At 40.7% G+C, this 20,959-nt stretch overlaps 1 protein-coding gene and 1 pseudogene across 1 annotated transcript; one reads left to right on the top strand and one right to left on the bottom strand.

The window, feature by feature from the left end:
* Nucleotides 1–1,175: 1,175 nt before the first annotated feature.
* Nucleotides 1,176–1,993, bottom strand: LOC117509600 (max-binding protein MNT-like). Its single transcript, XM_034169343.1, has one exon. The coding sequence runs from the start codon at nt 1,597–1,599 to the stop codon at nt 1,213–1,215; it is 387 nt and encodes a 128-aa protein (XP_034025234.1). The 5' UTR covers nt 1,600–1,993; the 3' UTR covers nt 1,176–1,212.
* LOC117508893 lies at nt 1,768–19,590 on the top strand (annotated as a pseudogene).
* Nucleotides 19,591–20,959: the final 1,369 nt, after the last annotated feature.

Consider the following 20,959-nt stretch of genomic DNA (forward strand, 5'->3'; position numbering starts at 1 on the left):
CATCACCTTGGTCGATGGCCCTGTAGCTGATCCCGGATCAGAAAGCTACAGAAGGATTTATTAGATAAAAGGAGGAAGAAACGTGTGCATACATAGTTACTTTGATCACATTGTTTATTTGATTTTAAATGGCTGAACTTCTGATGTGCTAAAAACAGGTTATTGCACAAATCAATACATTTGGATTAAATTAGAAGGCAGCGTGTTGCTGTTACAGCAAAAGCACCGTTAAACTGCAGGGACGATGACAAATTATACAAACTAAACTTCACAGTGCATCCAAAAAAAAGGGGGGGGGGGGGTTAATAACACTGTGTGACTTAATTCCAACCAGAAACCTTCAACAATCCACTGCCAAATTTATTTTTCACTTGGGCAACTGACAATCCTGTTTGGGAAAAATAAAAACATTTATATATATATATATATATATATATAAATAAAATCAGAGTCATAGCAGGCAAACATACTGTGCAAGTCTTTGGCACCCTAGTGTTTCTGTAAAAATATAGATTTTTTTTTTTTCCCCCCTCCCATATCATTCTAACTCCATTTTCCAAATGTGTGTTTTTTTTTATGCATGATTTCACAAAAACAACAAATGGTATATAATCAGTGACTGATCAACATGGTAAAATCATAGATACTATTCAAAACATAAAATACTTTGTAGCCAAGCCTTTGGCACAGTACGTTTTCCATGTGATTCCATCATGTTCACATTCTAAAACCTTCAGAACATCTTTTAGTGTTTAATGTGGCGTTCAAAGTAAATGCTCTTAATGCGTAAAATTCTTTCATTTGCTAACATTATCACAACCACATTTAAAGGTTATTTCCATCCTCGAGTGTTGAACTTTTGACACGGCTACAGGAAGTTTGAGTGACATCACTGTTCCAGCCTGCAGTACACAGAGTAGACAGCTGAGATAACTGCAGGACAGTGATTTTACTGGACCGCCACACAGACTTTGGTCTGTGCACGCCTGCCTGTTGTCTTCTTAAATCACACTTGACCGGTCGTCATTTCAGAACATGCAAGTTTTCAGTTTCAGGAATGTTCGGTTGTGACCGCTGCAGTGCTTCTGAGCAACACGGATCACTGAGGTGTTCACAGCTGCTCGGCTGTCTCCCTGTAGGCCTTCTGATGTGGTGCCTGTGACGCTACCTGCTGTGCAGACATGATGATGTCCTTGGCTGCGGCAGCGGCGCTCAGGCCAGCTTCAGGGTGCTGATGGGGAAGGAGGGCATGGTCACCATGGTGACAGGATTGAGAATTGTCTGTCCCACCAGCTGAGGGTGGTGGGTCACCATTTGGGCACCCACAGTCGCCTGCTTGCCAATGATGGCGGCGCCTTGCTGGGCAGGCGTGGTGCCGTTCACATGGGCGTGGTTGAGGGTGTGTGCGATGTGACCCACCACACTCGGCTGGGTGACGGCCACCGACTGCGGGTAGAGAGCGGGGAGGTGCTGACTCAGGTGAGCCACTGGGTGCACGGTGATGTGTCCGATGGGCTGGTGGGCAGGGCCCAAGTGGACAGAGCTGGCTGTGGTGGAGGGGGCGAGGTGGGCGACATGTTTGGGACCTCCTGGCTGCATGACGTGATTGACAGCTTGGATAACTGAAGCATGGGACACTGAAGCGCGGGCGATAACAGTCGGATGCAGGCTGGGCGTGGTCACTATTTGCTTATGGGCAGTCAGTAATGCTGGACTGGGGGTGGGGAGCGTGGGGTGTTATGGGGGGGGGCGGGGCTGCACGATTTGATGCTGGCTGTGAAAGAGTCATGGGCAGGTTTTGGAGCTTTGGGGCTCGGTGCTGGAATGAGATGTGCTGTGTGATGAACGAGGCAGCGGGGGCAGTTGACGGGGTCGTGACCTGAGCAGGTGCTGCAGTCTTGATCTGGTCATGTTTCATGTTGGGAGGAACCGCGGTTAAGGCATTTGGCACTCTGGGCACAGTGTCCTCATCCAGGTCATCGTCCATGGTGTCTTCACCACAACAAGCACGACCATCATGGCCACGAGTACCGTGGCACAGAGGAAGCGTCTGAGGGTGACGACTGTCTCCACGCCCCGCTTTGTTTTCCTGTGGTGGTTAGGGAGCAGTCGGATTCAGGTTCAGAGTCCAGTTTTCCGCAGGGCAGAAGTGTGGAATTTGATTTGTCCTTTCCCGTCAGTCCCACCAGGCCCAAGAGTCCTTGGGGTCTGTTTGACCCTTACGAGAACACTGAGGTAACTCCAGGGTCCATCCAAGAAATCCAGAGAAGACTCTCAGACAGCTCTGTGGTTTTATTTAGATTTCACGCCTGTGTTAATTTGCTGAGACTGAGATTGATATTTAGGGAGTGGACTACTTTGAGGATTTAAATAAATAATCTGACTTTGGGTGGTCTCTGTTGTTTGGATACAATTCATGCTCTGTAATGGTAGTGTTGGTTTTTGGTGTCATTTCGCTGCCAAAAGTGAGGAAATCTTGCGCTGTGTGAATGGCGTAATGTTTTACGGTGATTGTTTTAATGTATGTTTTTAGGACCAGGACAAGGAATATGTTGGTTTTGCAACTCTGCCAAATCAGGTCCATCGCAAATCTGTCAAGAAGGGATTTGACTTCACACTCATGGTGGCAGGTAAATATCATCTCAGCCTTGTAATGAAACCTCATCAGGGAACTCCCTGATGAGGTTTCATTACAAGTTGTTAACCTTCATCTTGTTATTCTGTGTTTGCAGGAGAATCTGGCCTGGGAAAGTCCACGCTGGTCAACAGCCTTTTTCTCACAGATCTTTATAAAGACAGAAAACTGCTCAATGCTGAAGGTACTAAAGTCTCCACTTGAAGCTGAGACTGTTTCATCAGTCTCTCACCCATCACTCTTCTTCATCTGTTTCCATCAGGCCATCTTGTTGTTTGTTTGTTTCCATTTTTCTTCTTTTTAAAATCGTTTCCTTTCTTCTTCAATATTATCTTCTTCTCACTTCCTCGTCTCTTTTAAATTGTTCTCTTAATCCCATTATTGTCTCTTCCTTGTTGTTCTTCTCTTTCTATGCTCCTCCCTTGATTTTTCTTTCTCCCTTCTTTGTCCTGTTTCTTTAATATTCTCTCCTGTTCGTCTCTCCTTCTCATTCTTTCTCTGGTTTTTCATCTTGTTCCTTTTGTTTCTTCTTCATTATCATTGTTCTTATTCTCTCGCCTACTGTTCTCTTGTTGTTCATCTCTCCTTTCTTTTTGTCTCCTTTTTTTCTCCAGAGCGAATCACTCAAACAGTAGAAATCACTAAGCACACTGTGGACATCGAGGAGAAAGGTGTCAAACTGAAGCTCACCATCGTGGACACTCCCGGCTTTGGGGATGCCGTGAACAACACTGAGTGGTGCGTGTCGCGGCCTGACCAGCTCTATAACCCGATTTGACTGTCAGCTCAGCTGGGCTACAGCGTGCATCGCTTCAGAGCCTGATTGTGTGTTTGTGCGTTTGTTTTTGTGCTGTAGCTGGAAGCCGGTGGCAGACTACATTGACCAGCAGTTCGAGCAGTATTTCAGAGACGAGAGCGGCCTCAACCGCAAGAACATCCAGGACAACAGAGTACACTGTTGCCTCTATTTCATCTCACCCTTCGGTCATGGGTATGACAGAACTGCAGCGCTCTTCTACACTCTGTGTGTGGTGTGTGTGTGTGTGTGGTGGGTGTGTGTGTGTGTGTGTGTGTGTGTGTGTGTGTGTGTGTGTGTGTGTGTGTGTGTGTGTGTGGTGTGTGTGTGTGTGTGTGTGTGTGTGTCATGCTTCTCACTATTTTTATTATTACACGTGATGTCTGTGTTTGTATCAGATGGCCAGTGAAGACAAACACGAGTTTATCATCACGTTCATGTCTCATAAAAAGATACTGTGGCAGCATAAGTATTTATATCCGGAAGAAAGTCACGTACAGCCAACAAATTATTGTAGAACAGGTGCAAAATATTCGGACAGTGTTTCTATAGGGCAGCGCAGTCCCGCTTGGGGGCGGGTGCTAAAGAAGTAAAATATGATGTAATTTCTCTTCTTTCGGGGTACAAACCACGGCATTTTCAATGGGTTTTGGTCAAATTACATGCAAACAAAGTGAAAAGTCAAGTCCGAAGCACGGCGAGGCTGTTTTGCAGGCGACAGAATGGAGCTACTCTGGTTAGCTGTGTAGGCTAACATTTACCAACACGACGTCTCCCACCTCCTCGCCTTTTCTTCTCCACCGAGAACCCCAAAAAAATAAACTTTTCGCGACTGCTTCAGTGATTGCAGCCAAAAACAAAACTGTACACCATTTATCCGTGTGAACTTATGCTGTATATATATATTCAGTGGAGGTCCCCGTAAGTGATCAAATCCCGCGATATCACAGAGGGTTCAAACGAGACTATGGTCTCCTATGATTGTCATTTGGCCTCGGGGACACACCACAGTAGGGGTGAAATTCAGTGGAGGGCACAGTTCCGCTAATCCGCTAACTGCTAATTATCGAAGATAATGTTTTCATTATCGGATTAGCTTTTCTGATAACTTTGAAAACTGTCATCGAATAAATTATCTTCTGATAAGTTTTGGTCAGAATTTTTAGACCGCTAACATATTTTGCACACATGATAAACAAAGCTTAACAGTTACAACGTTTATGAAGTCTAAAATCAGTTGTGTACCTACCTGTTAAATGTTTTATAGTAGGTGTGCAGTTTTATCCTCTGCAACCAAAGGAAAGCTGGTCACAGAAAAGAAAAAAGCTCATTTATTTTGACCCCATACTGATACACTGGCAATATCACCAAAGTCATCCAGAGGCATACAGTTTTAACTTATGGTTAAAATTTAACCAAACTAATTTCGGACAAGTTATTTAAATTAACGTCACATCTTAAGTTTTATAAAGCGAAAATATCAGATATATGTTTTAGTTTTAAAGTAATGCACTAATTTTGAAGGTTTAGTGTGGACATGCTGTGCCCAGTGCATTATGGGTACTGTCATTACATTCATGACAGAAGAAATGCATTTGAGATGCTCTGATCAGGCTCCACACGGACAACAGCATTAAACTCTTGGTATATTGTGCCCCCGGGCGCCTAATGGCGACTTCTGCTCCTACTGGCAATTAGGATGGGTTAAATGCAGTAGACATATTTCATTGTGCAGGGGAACATGTTCTTCTGTGCATATGACAATAAACTTCCTTTTGAATCCTCCTAAAACTCTCATGAATGTATTCTCTGGTTTTATAGATGTTGTTATTGGTGTTTGTTTTATGTAAAAATGCCAGAAGAAGCCAGGTTGCTGCTTCATTATTTTCAATTGGAATCACTGCAGTCGATTCTGTTGTGCTCTTTAGAAGCCTGCTTATGTCAAACACTGTCTGTCGTCTTTGTTTCCAGAGTAATATATAAGATGTCTGAAATTCAGGTTGTGTTATTAAATTCCACGCATCTTAAACGTAGCAGACACGGATTATCTGGAATTTTGTTTTGGCAAGTTTTCACGGTTCTACTGCCATCTACTGGCCAGTAATGTTCATGGCAATATTCACCCTAAGTACTGAGTGTTTGGGGCACCAGTAGATGGCAGTGTTCTATTTATTTTGACACATATCAGACGGTTATCTAATTACAACTTGGCTTTTTTTTCAAAAGCCTTTTTTTTTTATGAATAAAAAAAATGGCATGTTTTACAAAAGCTCATTTGTATGTAAATACCAACACACACCTCACATTAATGTGTTTTACATAGAATTAATGAGTCAACCAATCAGTGTTAGCGGAGGCACATTTTACCCATAATCCCTTTGGGTATGGGTTTGTTACAAAACTTCAGAATTAGTGCATTATTTAAAATTAAAAGATATATGTTATATTTTAACTTTGTACAAATGGCAGAATTGACATTAATGGAGTTATACTATCAGTATTAATTTTATTTATAACTCAAAACCATAAGTCAGCACTGCTTTATTTTCCAAGACCTCTACCTCTTGGTGACGCTGAGAGTTGAGCTTTGCTGCTCCTCTCAACTGCTTCTCTGCTGCAAGCTATGTAGTAAGCAGGAGCTTCCAGCAGTCAACACTTCAAAGACAGAAGTACTGACTCATTGTTGCACCTGTGGTCACCTTTGATGCTGCCAGAAGCGATTGTGGTGTTAAAACTCAAAATCAGCTTGGTTAGCAGTTGCAAGTGTACAGGAGACAATACTGGAAGTTATCGGTTATCTGTAGCTTCCAATACATTTTTGGGTGGTTTATCGTTTAGCTTATAAAGATAACTTTTCAGTTAGCTGATTATCTGTTATCAAAGCTAACTTTTTGGTTAGCTCTGCCCACCACTGATGAATTAAACAATCGAGATGTATTTGTAGCATCAACTTTTAGCTTTACTTAGAGAGTTTTCACAAAAAAATATAGCATTACAGATTTTTGGTCTGTGCATTTTCAGACCCCATAAGTAATTGGACAAATGAAATAATTATTGTTTATACAAATTGTCATTTTTACAGCCAGTTTTCTTAAACAAGTCAGGGGTATGATACATGAACCACTTCCAAGGTACTGAATATGTCTTGGATTTCATTTAAGTTAGTTATTAAGAAAACAAACAGGCATGATACTATCTGGTAAATCTCCCTGCAGCTGGCAATTCTCAAAATCTGAGTGATCATGCAAGAAGGAGGCTAGTGAGGGAAACCACCAAGTCATCAACAACAACTCTAAAGAACAACTCTAACCCTCTCTACTTTTAAGATTTGGCTTAAAACTTTCCTTTTGCTAAAGCTTATAGTTAGGGCTGGATCAGGTGACCCCAACCATCCCTTAGTTATGCTGCTATAGACTTAGACTGCTGGGGGGTTCTTATGATGCACTGAGTGTTTCTTTCTCTTTTGCTGTGTATGCACCACTCTGCATTTAATCATTAGTGATTGATCTCTGCTGTCTTCCACAGCATGTCTTTTTCCTGATTCTCTCCCCTCAGCCCCAACCAGTCCCAGCAGAAGACTGCCCCTCCCTGAGCCTGGTTCTGCTGGAGGTTTCTTCCTGCTAAAAGGGAGTTTTTCCTTCCCACTGTCGCCAAGTGCTTGCTCATAGGGGGTCGTTTGACCGTTGGGGTTTTCTGTAATTATTGTATGGCTTTTGCCTTACAATATAAAGCGCCTTGGGGCAACTGTTGTTGTGATTTGGCGCTATATAAATAAAATTGATTTGATTTGATTAAAGAGCTTCAGTGAAAGCTTCTGTGGGTGTGATTGGAGAAACTGGGTCTGTTGCATCACCAGTTATATAGCTTCATGGTGGAGTGGAACAGAAAGGTTTTCATACAAGAAAATCAAGACTCCTGTGTGCTTTCTGGCAAACTACAGCCGAAATGCCTTGTTTATTTGGGAAGAAAATGCTTCTCTGTGCCACTCTACTTTGAAACGGTTTCTCCAAAAATAGACAGAGAAGCTTGTAACTCCTTCAGAGTTGTCTGGTTGGCTTGATGGCTTCCCTCACTTGTCTCCTTGCACTGTCCGCCTACTCCAGACAGATTTACCATACTGGGTATAGAAGTCCAAACCGTATTCAGTGGCTTGAGAATGTTCATGTATCCATCCTATGACCTGCTGAAAGTAAACTGGCTGTAAAAGCGATGGCTTGTATTAAAAACAATGCTTTCTTTTGTCCAAGTACTTATGAGAACTGTATAAAAACAAAAAGAGGCTGTATTTCATACATGGTTAATGTGATAGTTTTCTTAAACTGTGTAAATTAAACCAAACCATCTACACTACAGACACATCTTGATTAATTTAAACTCCTTGGTTAGACATACAAAGGCACAATTATGTAAAGTGTCCACTGTCCAAATACTGTGGACCTGCTCATATGTGTACTATCAGTAATTCAGCAGCTGTTGGGAGGCCACCATTTCTCAGTCATCTCGGGGTAAGTGTGGCTGTGGTGCAGTGTGGATGCTGCAGTCAGCTGTTTGTGCGGATACTCAGCAAGGTCACTGAGCTCACTAACCGAGAAATAAACCATCAGGTTCAACTAATGCCTGCAGTGCAGTTTCCAGTCACAACAACGGACAAATGTCTCCCTCTGCTGACCAGCTGCAGTCTTGGCGGTGCAGCCGCTGTTAACTGCACCACAGTTTCCTGTGCGTTTTGGTATTAGCCCCTCCTACTTCAGATGTAAGGAAACAAGAGTTGAGGGGAAACTGTTTAATCTGGTTGTGGCACATCTGTTTAACAGACATCTGATCTGTTCTGCAGGGTCTGTAGTTGGCATGTAAACACACTCATGATGCAGTGTCCTCCCCTCTGAGGTTCATGCTCAGATGCTAAATACTATAAGAGCATTTGTCTAAAGTTTGGAGGGGGAGCAATTGAAAATGCACATATTTACATAAAATTAAATGGTTCAAATTTTGCCAAAGGAGACCTGGGCAATTAAAGTTTCTAATTCACCTAACCTACATGTTGCAAACACATGGAAAACATGCAAACTCCACACAGAAAGACCTCAGGTGGGAATCAATCCCATGACCTTCTTGCTGTGAGGCAACAGTGCTAACCGCTAAACCACCGTGCTGATATATATTTTGCACACTGGGAGTGAGAGAAGCAGCCAAGTGCATGTTGGTCCCCAACTAAACATTTGTGGTTTTTGGCATTTAAAATGTCTTTGGAGTTTTGTTGCGGACTCCTTCTTGTGATGTGATGCAGAGTGTCACACGGTGGATGTTTGTTTCTCTGTGTGTTTAGGCTTCGGCCTTTGGATGTAGAATTCATGAGAGCGCTGCATGAAAAGGTCAACATCGTCCCTGTTCTGGCCAAAGCGGACACACTGAACTCCCAGTGAGGTCAGGAAGAAGAAACTCAAGGTACAGCTGATTGTTTATCTTTATTTATTTGTCATCTCACTGATTATGGGTTTTGGGAAATTGGGAAACAAAGATGGTGTCCAGCGTGTATTCACTCTGTGTTCTTGGTGTGTTGCGTGTAGATCAGAGATGAGATTGAAAAGTACGGCATAAAGATCTACCAGTTCCCCGACTGTGACTCGGACGAGGACGAGACTTTAAGCAGCAGGATCTTGAGCTAAAAGTGAATCAGAGCTGCAAAGATTTTTTTTTTTTTATCTTGCTACTCTACAATTTAATTTTGACTCTATAAGCTACAGAACTGTTTTTATTGACATGCACAGAGGAAAGTGAACAGTGGAACAAGAAACATTAAACAAGTTATGAGAAAATCTGACTTTTATAAGGGCTAATGGTTGAATGTTTATTCCACAAAATCAACTTTTAATTTTTGCTTTTGTGTGGTAAAAATGTCTTACACACTCAAGACAGTTTAGTTGTTCTCGTCTTGATAATTTGAGTTAAGATGATCCAATAATGTTGAGTATTTATTATAGATGTATAGTGATGTTTTAAAAAGTTGTTTTCATTGTACTGAGTGTTCAAATTACCCTTCTGTAGTTAAACATGGTGAAGAAAGAGATGGATGAAAGAAAAAAATATAGAAAATGAGTTCAGATATGAGGGGAGCTGTTGGAGAGAAAAATATGTTGTTTAAATCATTAAATTAACATTGTTCTCATTCTGCCACAAACCTACAGAGAAATGAGAAAAGATAAGATGTAATCCCCTTCAGATTTTTAACATTTAAATCATAAAAAAACATTTTCTTCTGCAGTAATACTGTATAATTTTTTTTCTTAGTATTCAGATTTTAAAAAATAAAATAAAATTAGGGTTGCCTGGAGACAATTTATGATTTCGACCCATTGAGATTAAAATGCAGTGTTTGCGCTGTTCCAACCCAAACACAGCTAGACAGCCAGTGAGCTGTTTGAGAACCATTCAAGATCAAATCTGCACATTTAACACAAAGGATTTGCTGGATATTGGCTGGATGGGTAAACCAGCACATGCACAGGAGCCTGGCACGTGCACTTCTTCCTACATGTCTGCAAATTCTCACAGCAATAATTCATTACATATATTTGCCATGTGATTTTCCCCAAAGTAAATAATTCATCAGTATTAAAATTAGCTGTAATTTTGCACTATGCCACAGAAATAAAGGTAGCTAATATTAAGAAGAAGAAGAAGAATTATAGTTTCAACATGAAGTAAATTTTAAAATCGAAGGGGGACTACACCTTTAAATGATCACATGCACATCTTCACTGTACCTTAAAAACTGTCTGTCCTTCATCCTTACCAGCCTGAGATGCTTTTAAAGCATTTTAGTTTTATCATTCTTAGTCTCTTTTTCACTCTTTTAATTTTTATCACTCTTTGTCTTGTCCCCACAAGGAGTGCATTCCCTTTGCAGTTATTGGCAGCAACATAGTGGTGGAGGCCAAAGGGAAACGGGTTTCGAGGCCGTCTGTACCCCTGGGGTATTGTAGAAGGTGGGCAGCAGCTTTACATCTTCATGCCGTGCTTTAAACATTTAATGGAGGAGTTCACTGGCGGACTTCTGTTAAGTTGTATGGGAACTATTTAAATAAATGGACTGTAGTTCCATCATGGTTTTCCATGTAATGCAGGCACTCAACGTGCTTTATAGTGATGCCTCACATTCTCACTCTCTCTCACACACACACACTGTCAGTGTGCTGCCATGCACGGCACTCAACTGCACACAAATGGCAACTTGGGGATTAACAACGTTCCCCAAGTGACCTTTGTGATTTTTCCAGTGTTACGAGGAATCAAACCAAGGATCCTCTTATTACAAGTCCACTGCTGGTACTTGATACTGAAGACTCTACAGTCTGCATCATGAGATCCATGCATGGCGGTAAACTAACGAACTGGACTTCTAAGACATAAATTGGAACATTAGATAAATATAACTGGTTCTAAAAAGTGAACTCGTCCTTTAATTGTATTTGTAGAACCAGAGGAGCTCAACAATACTAGCAAAGGTATAAACTCTGTGAGATGGCTCCTATACTAAAACGTGTTGTTGACTGTTTGCAAATCAGCCATCGCTGCTTTGTTTTTACGTTTCACGGCCGGTGTTGCGCATGCGTCATTAGCCGCGGTTCAGGGATTATCACCTTGTTTCTGCTTCAAACTGCACTCCAGTCATCATCTATCTCAGTGACAGATATCTGAAGCTTTTGTACAACAATCATTTCCACATAAATTCAGCATTTTTTTCATCATAAAGACTTAGGAACCGATCAGAGCGCCACAACTACACAGGCTGCTAGCTGTTCCTTTCAGTGAGTTTCTCCTTGTTTCTGCTTAAAACAGCCTTGTTTTTGCTTAAAACTGACTTTAGAATGATTTAAGATGTTTTACCTTGTTATCTGATGGTTAATAATCCCATTAATCCATTTGATCGCTTTGAGTGAAGAGACTCTTAGATGAGCGGCTCAGGCGGGGCGGGCCAATTTTTAGGGGTGGACGTTCGGTCTGCAACACCGGCTTTGTGGTGTGACGAGTTCCAGAAGAATGCTGTCCTTTTCCTGTATTTCTGACCTTCACCTTCATGTTGTGATTTGCAGTTGAGAACTCGGCGCACTGCGACTTCGTGAAGCTGCGGAACATGCTCGTTCGCACGCACATGCAAGATCTGAAGGATGTGACCCGAGAGACTCACTACGAAAACTACAGAGCGCAGTGCATCCAGAGCATGACCCGTATGGTGGTGAAGGAGCGCAACCGCAAGTATGCTAGCACCAAAAGAAAGCCAACACCTTCTTCACCTTTAGGGCTGTTCTTCTTCTATTGTTCCTGAGAAATTGATGTCAATGAGGAAAATTGGCTTGTCACCAGGATTACTTAAAAATGGATCTAGAGGTAGAAGCTGAATGTTGACAGGCAGAAGAATTTCTAGTGGATCGGTCTATGTCCCGCAAGTGTGCAAATTTTCAAACGCTGCATGTATTTCACAAAAAAAATTAACCATAATCCAAACCCTTGTCCTTTTTTAGAAGTGTTGAGCATCCGACACGTTTCTATTTGTCATCCTGGGTAGATTTTATAAAGCCATTTACCGCAACATCATCAAAGCACGGCTATTTGAGGTGTCCTTGGGGTAGATGATTGGTATTTGTCTTGATTAGCCAAAATGTAACTGCGACCGACCCATAAAATGGGCCTTATATGCTGAAAACGTTACACGGCTCCATCCTGTGAGTTTCTGCCATCGTTGTAGGACAGCAATCCAACACCAGGTTGGATATACATGGATCATTTGGGAATTCTCACCAACTGTTGTCAGTTCTCATCTCATGAAATAATGTGAGAACCTCAGAGGTTTTGGGTTTGGATGGATTATCAGTTCCGATAATCCGTTGAACCCTGTTTTTGAGGTAAACTGGCCGGAATGCATCTTTTGGGTTAATGTTGTGGTTTGGCAGAAGATGAATTTTACTGAGTTTATCATATCAGGTGATTCTAAATGGTCTTTTTTCAGGAAATGGAGAAATTCCTGTAGGTCGACTTTGGTCATTAGCCAACAGCCTAAAGACTCTGAGAAGCTTCCAGCGACTTTTTTTGACGTTTTTTTTGTTTGTTTTTTTTTTGTTTTTTTTTTTCTCTCCAGTAAGCTAACCAGGGAGAGCGGCACAGACTTCCCCATCCCCGCAGCGTCTAGCGTGGCAGACAGCGACACAGAGAAGCTCATCCGAGAGAAAGATGAGGAGGTACGGCCCGCTGGCCTCGAACCGGAACATGAACCTGAACACGCCGAGTCCTCAGACCGTCAGCTGAACCCAGATCAGAGGGACAGCAAAAAACCTCCAGAATTTCTTTAGCTTGTTTTTTTGTCACATTTTATGAGTTCATAGATTTGAACCTTTCCTCTCTTTCCCTGAAAAGTCTTGTGGATCTTTGAACTATGGGTAGGACAAGAACCCGGTAGCATAAGGAAAAAAGAAACGCTTGTGTTTAGAAACAGCTGGTTCAGGAACTGCACATGTAGGAAATGCAAACTTGTATACATGAAGCCTCAGAGATGAACGTCCACAACTCAGCTGGACAGTTCAGAGCTTCACAGCTTTGTACTTGTTTGCTTCATGATTCCATGTAAATTATTGGTGGCAGCTTTTGGAAATGAGAGAAAGCTCATTTCAAAGCTACATGTAACGTCAACCACACCTGCTCCCGATTTTTATCATGCATGTAATAATTTTTTTTTTAACTGCAAAAAGGCCAGACTTGTCCAGCAGGTGGCAGCATTCAGCAGGTCTATGAGATTACATTTGCAAAACAAAGTTGCTTTTTTGTTTGATCTGAAAAGTTAATCAAATTCTATCATTATTTGCCATTTTAATTAGGTGTTTTACAAGATGACTATTTATTTATGTATTTATTTATTCATTCATTCATATATTTATTTGTGTTAAACTGGATGGGATGGACTTGTTCATTCCCTTTATAAATGGAGTTGGGACAAAATGATGGAACCTTCACCCTCACCACACACACACCACACATATATATATATATATTATATATATATATATATATATATGAAGGAGTTCAAGTACCTCGGGGTTTTGTTCACGAGTGAGGGGACGATGGAGCGTGAGATTAGCCGGAGAATCGGCGCAGCAGGGGCGGTGTTGCATTCGCTCTACCATACTGTTGTGACGAAAAGGGAGCTGAGCCAAAAGGCAAAGCTTTCGATCTACAGGTCAATCTTCGTTCCTACGCTCACCTATGGTCATGAGGGTTGGGTCATGACCGAAAGAACTAGATTGCGAGTACAAGAGGCTGAAATGGGCTTCTTTAGGAGGGTGGCTGGTGTCTCCCTTAGAGACAGGATGAGACGTTCAGTCATCTGTGGGGAGCTTGGAGTAGAGTCATTGCTACTTCTCGTTGAAAGCAGCTGGCTGAGGTGGTTCGGGCATCTGGTAAGGATGCCTCCTGGGCGCCTCCCTAGGGAGGTGTTCCGGGCACGTCCATCTGGGAGGAGACCCCGGGGAAGACCTAGGACTAGGTGGAGAGATTATATCTCCACACTGGCCTGGGAACGCCTCGGGATCCCCCAGTCTGAGGTGATGTGGCACAGGAAAGGGAAGTCTGGGGTCCCCTGCTGGAGCTGTTGCCCCCACGACCCAAACCCGGAAAGCTATTGAAGATGAATGAATGAAATATAATTTGCTGTTATAGCGTTAAAATCACCAGGATGCTGTTGACACAGTTTTGGTGGAAACTTTCTTCATAGGTTCCTGCAATGTGACTGACTTTATTGTATATTTGAGGCTACACAGCACTGTGGAAAATGTTTGTGCTCCCTTGAGCATTTACACATTTAAATTTTTTTTGCCTAACAATTTTTTTTTTATATATATATAATTCTTTACAATAAAATCTCCATAATTATGTCCTTTAAACTCAGTGAAAATAAATATCTACAATATAATTTAAATTAAAATAAGTTGAAGAACAATACCAAAGCCAAAACAGTGACTTAGCATAACAACAAAATCATCACTTTTATAGCCAGTTTTCTTTTGACAAGTTGGGGTATGGATACTTGAACACTTTCAAGTCACTAAATGTTTTGGCCTTCACTTACATCACCTGTTAATAAATACAAATATTTTGGTGCTATGCGGTCATTCTGTTGAGTGCTTGTGCAAGAAGTAGGCTAGTGAGGGAAGCCACCAAGACACCCGGTTTCTGTGTTTGAGATTGGATACCTCACCAGTCACAGGTTCACGGTGGAAGGAAACAGATGGATTTTCACGAGAAAACTGATCAAGTCTCGACTTGAGTCTCCCATCTGCTGTGTGGAAAATAGTACATGAAATTTCAGGTCTTCTTTGGATGATGAACCTGGTTACAGCAGGATGAATATGTTAGTTTAAATGAGTCAACACCCCCGAGTCACACTAACTGTCAGAATGCTCGTAGCACGGGCCGGGGCGGAGGATTAGCAGCAATCTTCCATTCCAGCTTATTAATTAATCAAAAACCCAGACAGAGCTTTAATTCATTTGAAAGCTTGTCTCTTAGTCTTGTCCATCCAAATTGGAAGTCCCAAAAACCAGTTTTATTTGTTATTATCTATCGTCCACCTGGTCGTTACTGTGAGTTTCTCTGTGAATTTTCAGACCTTTTGTCTGAATAAGTGCTTAGCTCAGATAAGATAATTATAGTGGGCGATTTTAACATCCACACAGATGCTGAGAATGACAGCCTCAACACTGCATTTAATCTATTATTAGACTCTATTGGCTTTGCTCAAAAAGTAAATGAGTCCACCCACCACTTTAATCATATCTTAGATCTTGTTCTGACTTATGGTATGGAAATAGAAGACTTAACAGTATTCCCTGAAAACTCCCTTCTGTCTGATCATTTCTTAATAACATTTACATTTACTCTGATGGACTACCCAGCAGTGGGGAATAAGTTTCATTACACTAGAAGTCTTTCAGAAAACGCTGTAACTAGGTTTAAGGATATGATTCCTTCTTTATGTTCTCTAATGCCATATACCAACACAGTGCAGAGTAGCTACCTAAACTCTGTAAGGGAGATAGAGTATCTCGTCAATAGTTTTACATCCTCATTGAAGACAACTTTGGATGCTGTAGCTCCTCTGAAAAAGAGAGCTTTAAATCAGAAGTGTCTGACTCTGTGGTATAACTCACAAACTCGTAGCTTAAAGCAGATAACCCGTAAGTTGGAGAGGAAATGGCGTCTCACTAATTTAGAAGATCTTCACTTAGCCTGGAAAAAGAGTCTGTTGCTCTATAAAAAAGCCCTCCGTAAAGCTAGGACATCTTTCTACTCATCACTAATTGAAGAAAATAAGAACAACCCCAGGTTTTCTTTTCAGCACTGTAGCCAGGCTGACAGAGTCAGAGCTCTATTGAGCTGAGTATTCCATTAACTTTAACTAGTAATGACTTCATGACTTTCTTTGCTAACAAAATTTTAACTATTAGAGAAAAAATTACTCATAACCATCCCAAAGACGTATCGTTATCTTTGGCTGCTTTCAGTGATGCCGGTATTTGGTTAGACTCTTTCTCTCCGATTGTTCTGTCTGAGTTATTTTCATTAGTTACTTCATCCAAACCATCAACATGTTTATTAGACCCCATTCCTACCAGGCTGCTCAAGGAAGCCCTACCATTATTTAATGCTTCGATCTTAAATATGATCAATCTATCTTTGTTAGTTGGCTATGTACCACAGGCTTTTAAGGTGGCAGTAATTAAACCATTACTTAAAAAGCCATCACTTGACCCAGCTATCTTAGCTAATTATAGGCCAATCTCCAACCTTCCTTTTCTCTCAAAAATTCTTGAAAGGGTAGTTGTAAAACAGCTAACTGATCATCTGCAGAGGAATGGTCTATTTGAAGAGTTTCAGTCAGGTTTTTAGAATTCATCATAGTACAGAAACAGCATTAGTGAAGGTTACAAATGATCTTCTTATGGCCTCGGACAGTGGACTCATCTCTGTGCTTGTTCTGTTAGACCTCAGTGCTGCTTTTGATACTGTTGACCATAAAATTTTATTACAGAGATTAGAGCATGCCATAGGTATTAAAGGCACTGCGCTGCGGTGGTTTGAATCATATTTGTCTAATAGATTACAATTTGTTCATGTAAATGGGGAATCTTCTTCACAGACTAAAGTTAATTATGGAGTTCCACAAGGTTCTGTGCTAGGACCAATTTTATTCACTTTATACATGCTTCCCTTAGGCAGTATTATTAGACGGTATTGCTTAAATTTTCATTGTTACGCAGATGATACCCAGCTTTATCTATCCATGAAGCCAGAGGACACACACCAATTAGCTAAACTGCAGGATTGTCTTACAGACATAAAGACATGGATGACCTCTAATTTCCTGCTTTTAAACTCAGATAAAACTGAAGTTATTGTACTTGGCCCCACAAATCTTAGAAACATGGTGTCTAACCAGATCCTTACTCTGGATGGCATTACCCTGACCTCTAGTAATACTATGAGAAATCTTGGAGTCATTTTTGATCAGGATATGTCATTCAAAGCGCATATTAAACAAATATGTAGGACTGCTTTTTGCATTTACGCAATATCTCTAAAATCAGAAAGGTCAGACTGCAGGCTTACTTTAGTTCCTAGGGTTTGTAAGAGTAGAATGGGAGGCAGAGCCTTCAGCTTTCAGGCTCCTCTCCTGTGGAACCAGCTCCCAATTCAGATCAGGGAGACAGACACCCTCTCTACTTTTAAGATTAGGCTTAAAACTTTCCTTTTGCTAAAGCTTATAGTGAGGGCTGGATCAGGTGACCCTGAACCATCCCTTAGTTATGCTGCTATAGACGTAGACTGCTGGGGGGTTCCCATGATGCACTGTTTCTTTCTCTTTTTGCTCTGTATGCACCACTCTGCATTTAATCATTAGTGATCGATCTCTGCTCCCCTCCACAGCATGTCTTTTTCCTGGTTCTCTCCCTCAGCCCCAACCAGTCCCAGCAGAAGACTGCCCCTCCCTGAGCCTGGTTCTGCTGGAGGTTTCTTCCTGTTAAAAGGGAGTTTTTCCTTCCCACTGTAGCCAAGTGCTTGCTCACAGGGGGTCGTTTTTACCGTTGGGGTTTTACATAATTATTGTATGGCCTTGCCTTACAATATAAAGCGCCTTGGGGCAACTGTTTGTTGTGATTTGGCGCTATATAAAAAAATTGATTGATTGATTGACTGCTTCCTCTATGGAGAAACGTTTACATTTTATGTTGTGTAAATGTTTAACTGAACTTTATAAAATGCAGGAACAGATGATGATTTAAGATATTTTTAAGCTGAAAATCAGAAATGCCGATATTTGATAATCAGCCCCCCCAATACTCCCATGTTAAGAAATTACTGTCAAGCCATCAAGTTGTGTTCACGTTAACCTTTGTATGGCCTTGCCTTACAATATAAAGTGCCTTGGGGCAACTGTTTGTTGTGATTTGGCGCTATATAAAAAAATTGATTGATTGATTGAATATCCTTGTCAGTTCCACTCCACTATGAAGGTGTGTAACTGATAATAGAACAGGCCGAGGCTGCGTGATGTACAAGCCCCCCAGTCACAGCCACTGAAGCCTGTAACTCCTCCAGGTTTACCGTACACTTCCATGTGTTTTGTATTTCATAATAAGTCCACAAGGAGATTTTCAATGACTTGGTGAGCTGGAAATGATACTGTGCTCTCTGAAGAAAACTGGCTGTCTGGCTGTAATAACGGGTGTTACTGTTTTGGCTTTGATTTTTATTATTTTTACATTCGTGGAATGTTTGACATTTGACACTTTGTATAAAAATTTCCATGATTAGTATTCCCTTTAAATTCAAAGATGCCTGGATTCTTTAATTTGTCATTTTTAAAAATGAAATTAGAACGTGTAAAAGCTTGTGGGGGCACAAACTTTCCGACAGCAGTGTAATAATGTGTCACTGTGATAATTTCCCACAGAAACGATGTCTGTATCATCAAATACCTCACCTGGTCTTCTGCTTCAGTTTACCCTTCTCCCACCTGGTTTCATCAAATAAAACCAACATTTCATTCATCTGTTTTTTATTTATTTTTGTGTGGCCAACATTAATATATTTAAATGTGACAGTTTTACCGTAAAGTGATATAATGATGGGCACTGAAAATACAACACATTAAATAATGTTTTGATGTCAGTTTACACACCAGTACAGTAGAATTGGTAATGAAACGGACAGACTGATCGGTTGTCTCTCACATTTGGAAATAATTTTCCAATAATTCTGTCTGTATATTGCACGTGGCAACACACAGATAGAGGGAGGCCATTATTCATGTTCTAATTTGACTTTTTGAGTTTTTGTTGGCTTTCAGTATAAAATGTTCTGAAAATGCAGGAATAATCAAAAACTATTATTCTGACTTTTTGCACTGTAATAATACAATGCAACAAAAGTTTAACAAACACTTTTACCAAATTTTAGGTGGGATTTGGCTTTTGTGAGACTTTTTAATAAAAACAGGATTTGGATGTTTATGCTTTGAAATGGTTTTTAATCAGAGATGGTGTCTGTGTGGAAGCGGGTCGAGGCTCCCTGCTACTTTATAGGGTGGGGTCATGTGACATCTGAGCAGTATCTATGTGTGTGCGTGCATGCGTACGGTGCGCTCAGACTGACGTTTGTCTCGTCTCTCCTCACAGCTACGGCAGATGCAGGAGATGCTGAAGAAGTTCCAGGACAAAATGCACACACACAACGAATCTTATTAACGAAGGACACCACAGGACCACCCACCCTGTGTCCGCGGGGGACAGACGGGAATCTTTTCTTTTACTGTAGAACTTTGACCAAACCAGGAGTCCACGTCTGCATCAGTGTGTTCCACGTGGATCAGACGGTAAGATGGATCAGACGTTTGATACCACTGCAGGAAACATCAGGCTCCAGTCATCTGATTTTTCTTTCCTAAATAATCCAAAAACAAAAAACTGGCAGATGTATCGGCTACGGGATGAGATTTGGTTCAAAAATATATTTAACTTATTTTTTTGTGTATTTACTGGTAGCTTAAAAACATACACAGAAAATGTTTGAACTGTGAGGCAATCGTTAATGAAAAATGATTGTCAGGATAGAAACGCAAACCACAATCTGTAGTTGGAAAAATGAATTTGAAATTGATTGATTGTGGCTTAAACTTGATTTAAATTTTATTTGCTACCAAAGAACTTTTTTTAGTGCTTTTGTTTGGAAACAAATACTCTCCACAGAGCTGTACCTCATTCATGATTCTGGCTTGATTTTCATAAAATTGTGGGATGAGAAATTCAAAAAAAATCCAAGTTGAAAATTACAAAAAATGTGAATGCCTACATCCTTGTGGACCTGGCTGTACGTGCTGCAATCTAAAGAACAAAGTAATTATTTCAACGATATTTTAATAATCGAGCATATAGTTATTGTACAGATCAATGTCAGTCTTCAATAAGGTCTTATAAGATGATGGGCTTGAGCGTTTTAAGGTTAAACTTGAAGATAATGTAGGTTTGGTAACTGATGAATTTGAAGTCATTCTTTTCTGTCACCGTGGGTTCAGTGTATTAGCAGCATGATAGCTGGGTTTGTTTTTTCACTCGTCTGAGTGAATATTATTTCCAACGTTATTTCTCTCCTGGTTACCTCTTTCAGGACAAATTTTTCCTTTACAACCGTTTTTTTTTATTATTATCTCTGTAGATCGGCAAACTTATATACTGTAATTTCATTTTATGTCTGATGGTTTTGGATTTATTTAATGACACACGAGTGCAGTGATCGTCATGGAGCTGTTGGATGTTTTCTGTCTTCAGGGAAGGTTTGTTTTACTTTTATATATCCATGTTTGTTTGTGATGCCAACTACGCATTAGTCTTATCCACCACTAAATGATCACTAATTTTAAAAACACGAGGCTGTTGCTGTTTGCAAAAGCAGCTTACTTTCGAGGTGTTTCGGTGATTTATCGACGTCATTCTGACGCCTGCAGATGATTTACATTCTGACTCTTTTTGACGCTTTGCATAAGCAAAGGCAGAGTGTATTTATTTTTTTGTGTGTGTTGTTTGGGTTGCTCAGGATTTAGATCATGAGGTTACTCGAGGGCAGATGTGGAGTGCCATTCCTGTTGGAAAACTTGAGGCCAGTTGGTTTTATTTTGGTTGTCATCACTTTAAGTAGGGGATTAATCTCATAAGACAATGGCAAAATGTATTTATCTTTCATTTCCTATTTCCTTCCTGTGAATTTTGTATTAACACAAGGAATATTTTTTTAACATGAGGAAAAATGATCACAATAATTGAATTTATATTCTTTCACCTTTTGTTTTTTTTAAATAGAAATTTCGGTTACTGCCATGTTGTTTGGGTTTTTTTTTTGGTGGGGGGGGGGTTAAAAGTTACAATTCCTCCTTAAAACATGTCAGGCATTATATTTCTTAATTTGTTTTATATGAAATTTGTCTT

Source organism: Thalassophryne amazonica, chromosome 4 (assembly GCF_902500255.1).
Source record: "Thalassophryne amazonica chromosome 4, fThaAma1.1, whole genome shotgun sequence".
Classification (NCBI taxonomy): Eukaryota; Metazoa; Chordata; class Actinopteri; order Batrachoidiformes; family Batrachoididae; genus Thalassophryne; species Thalassophryne amazonica.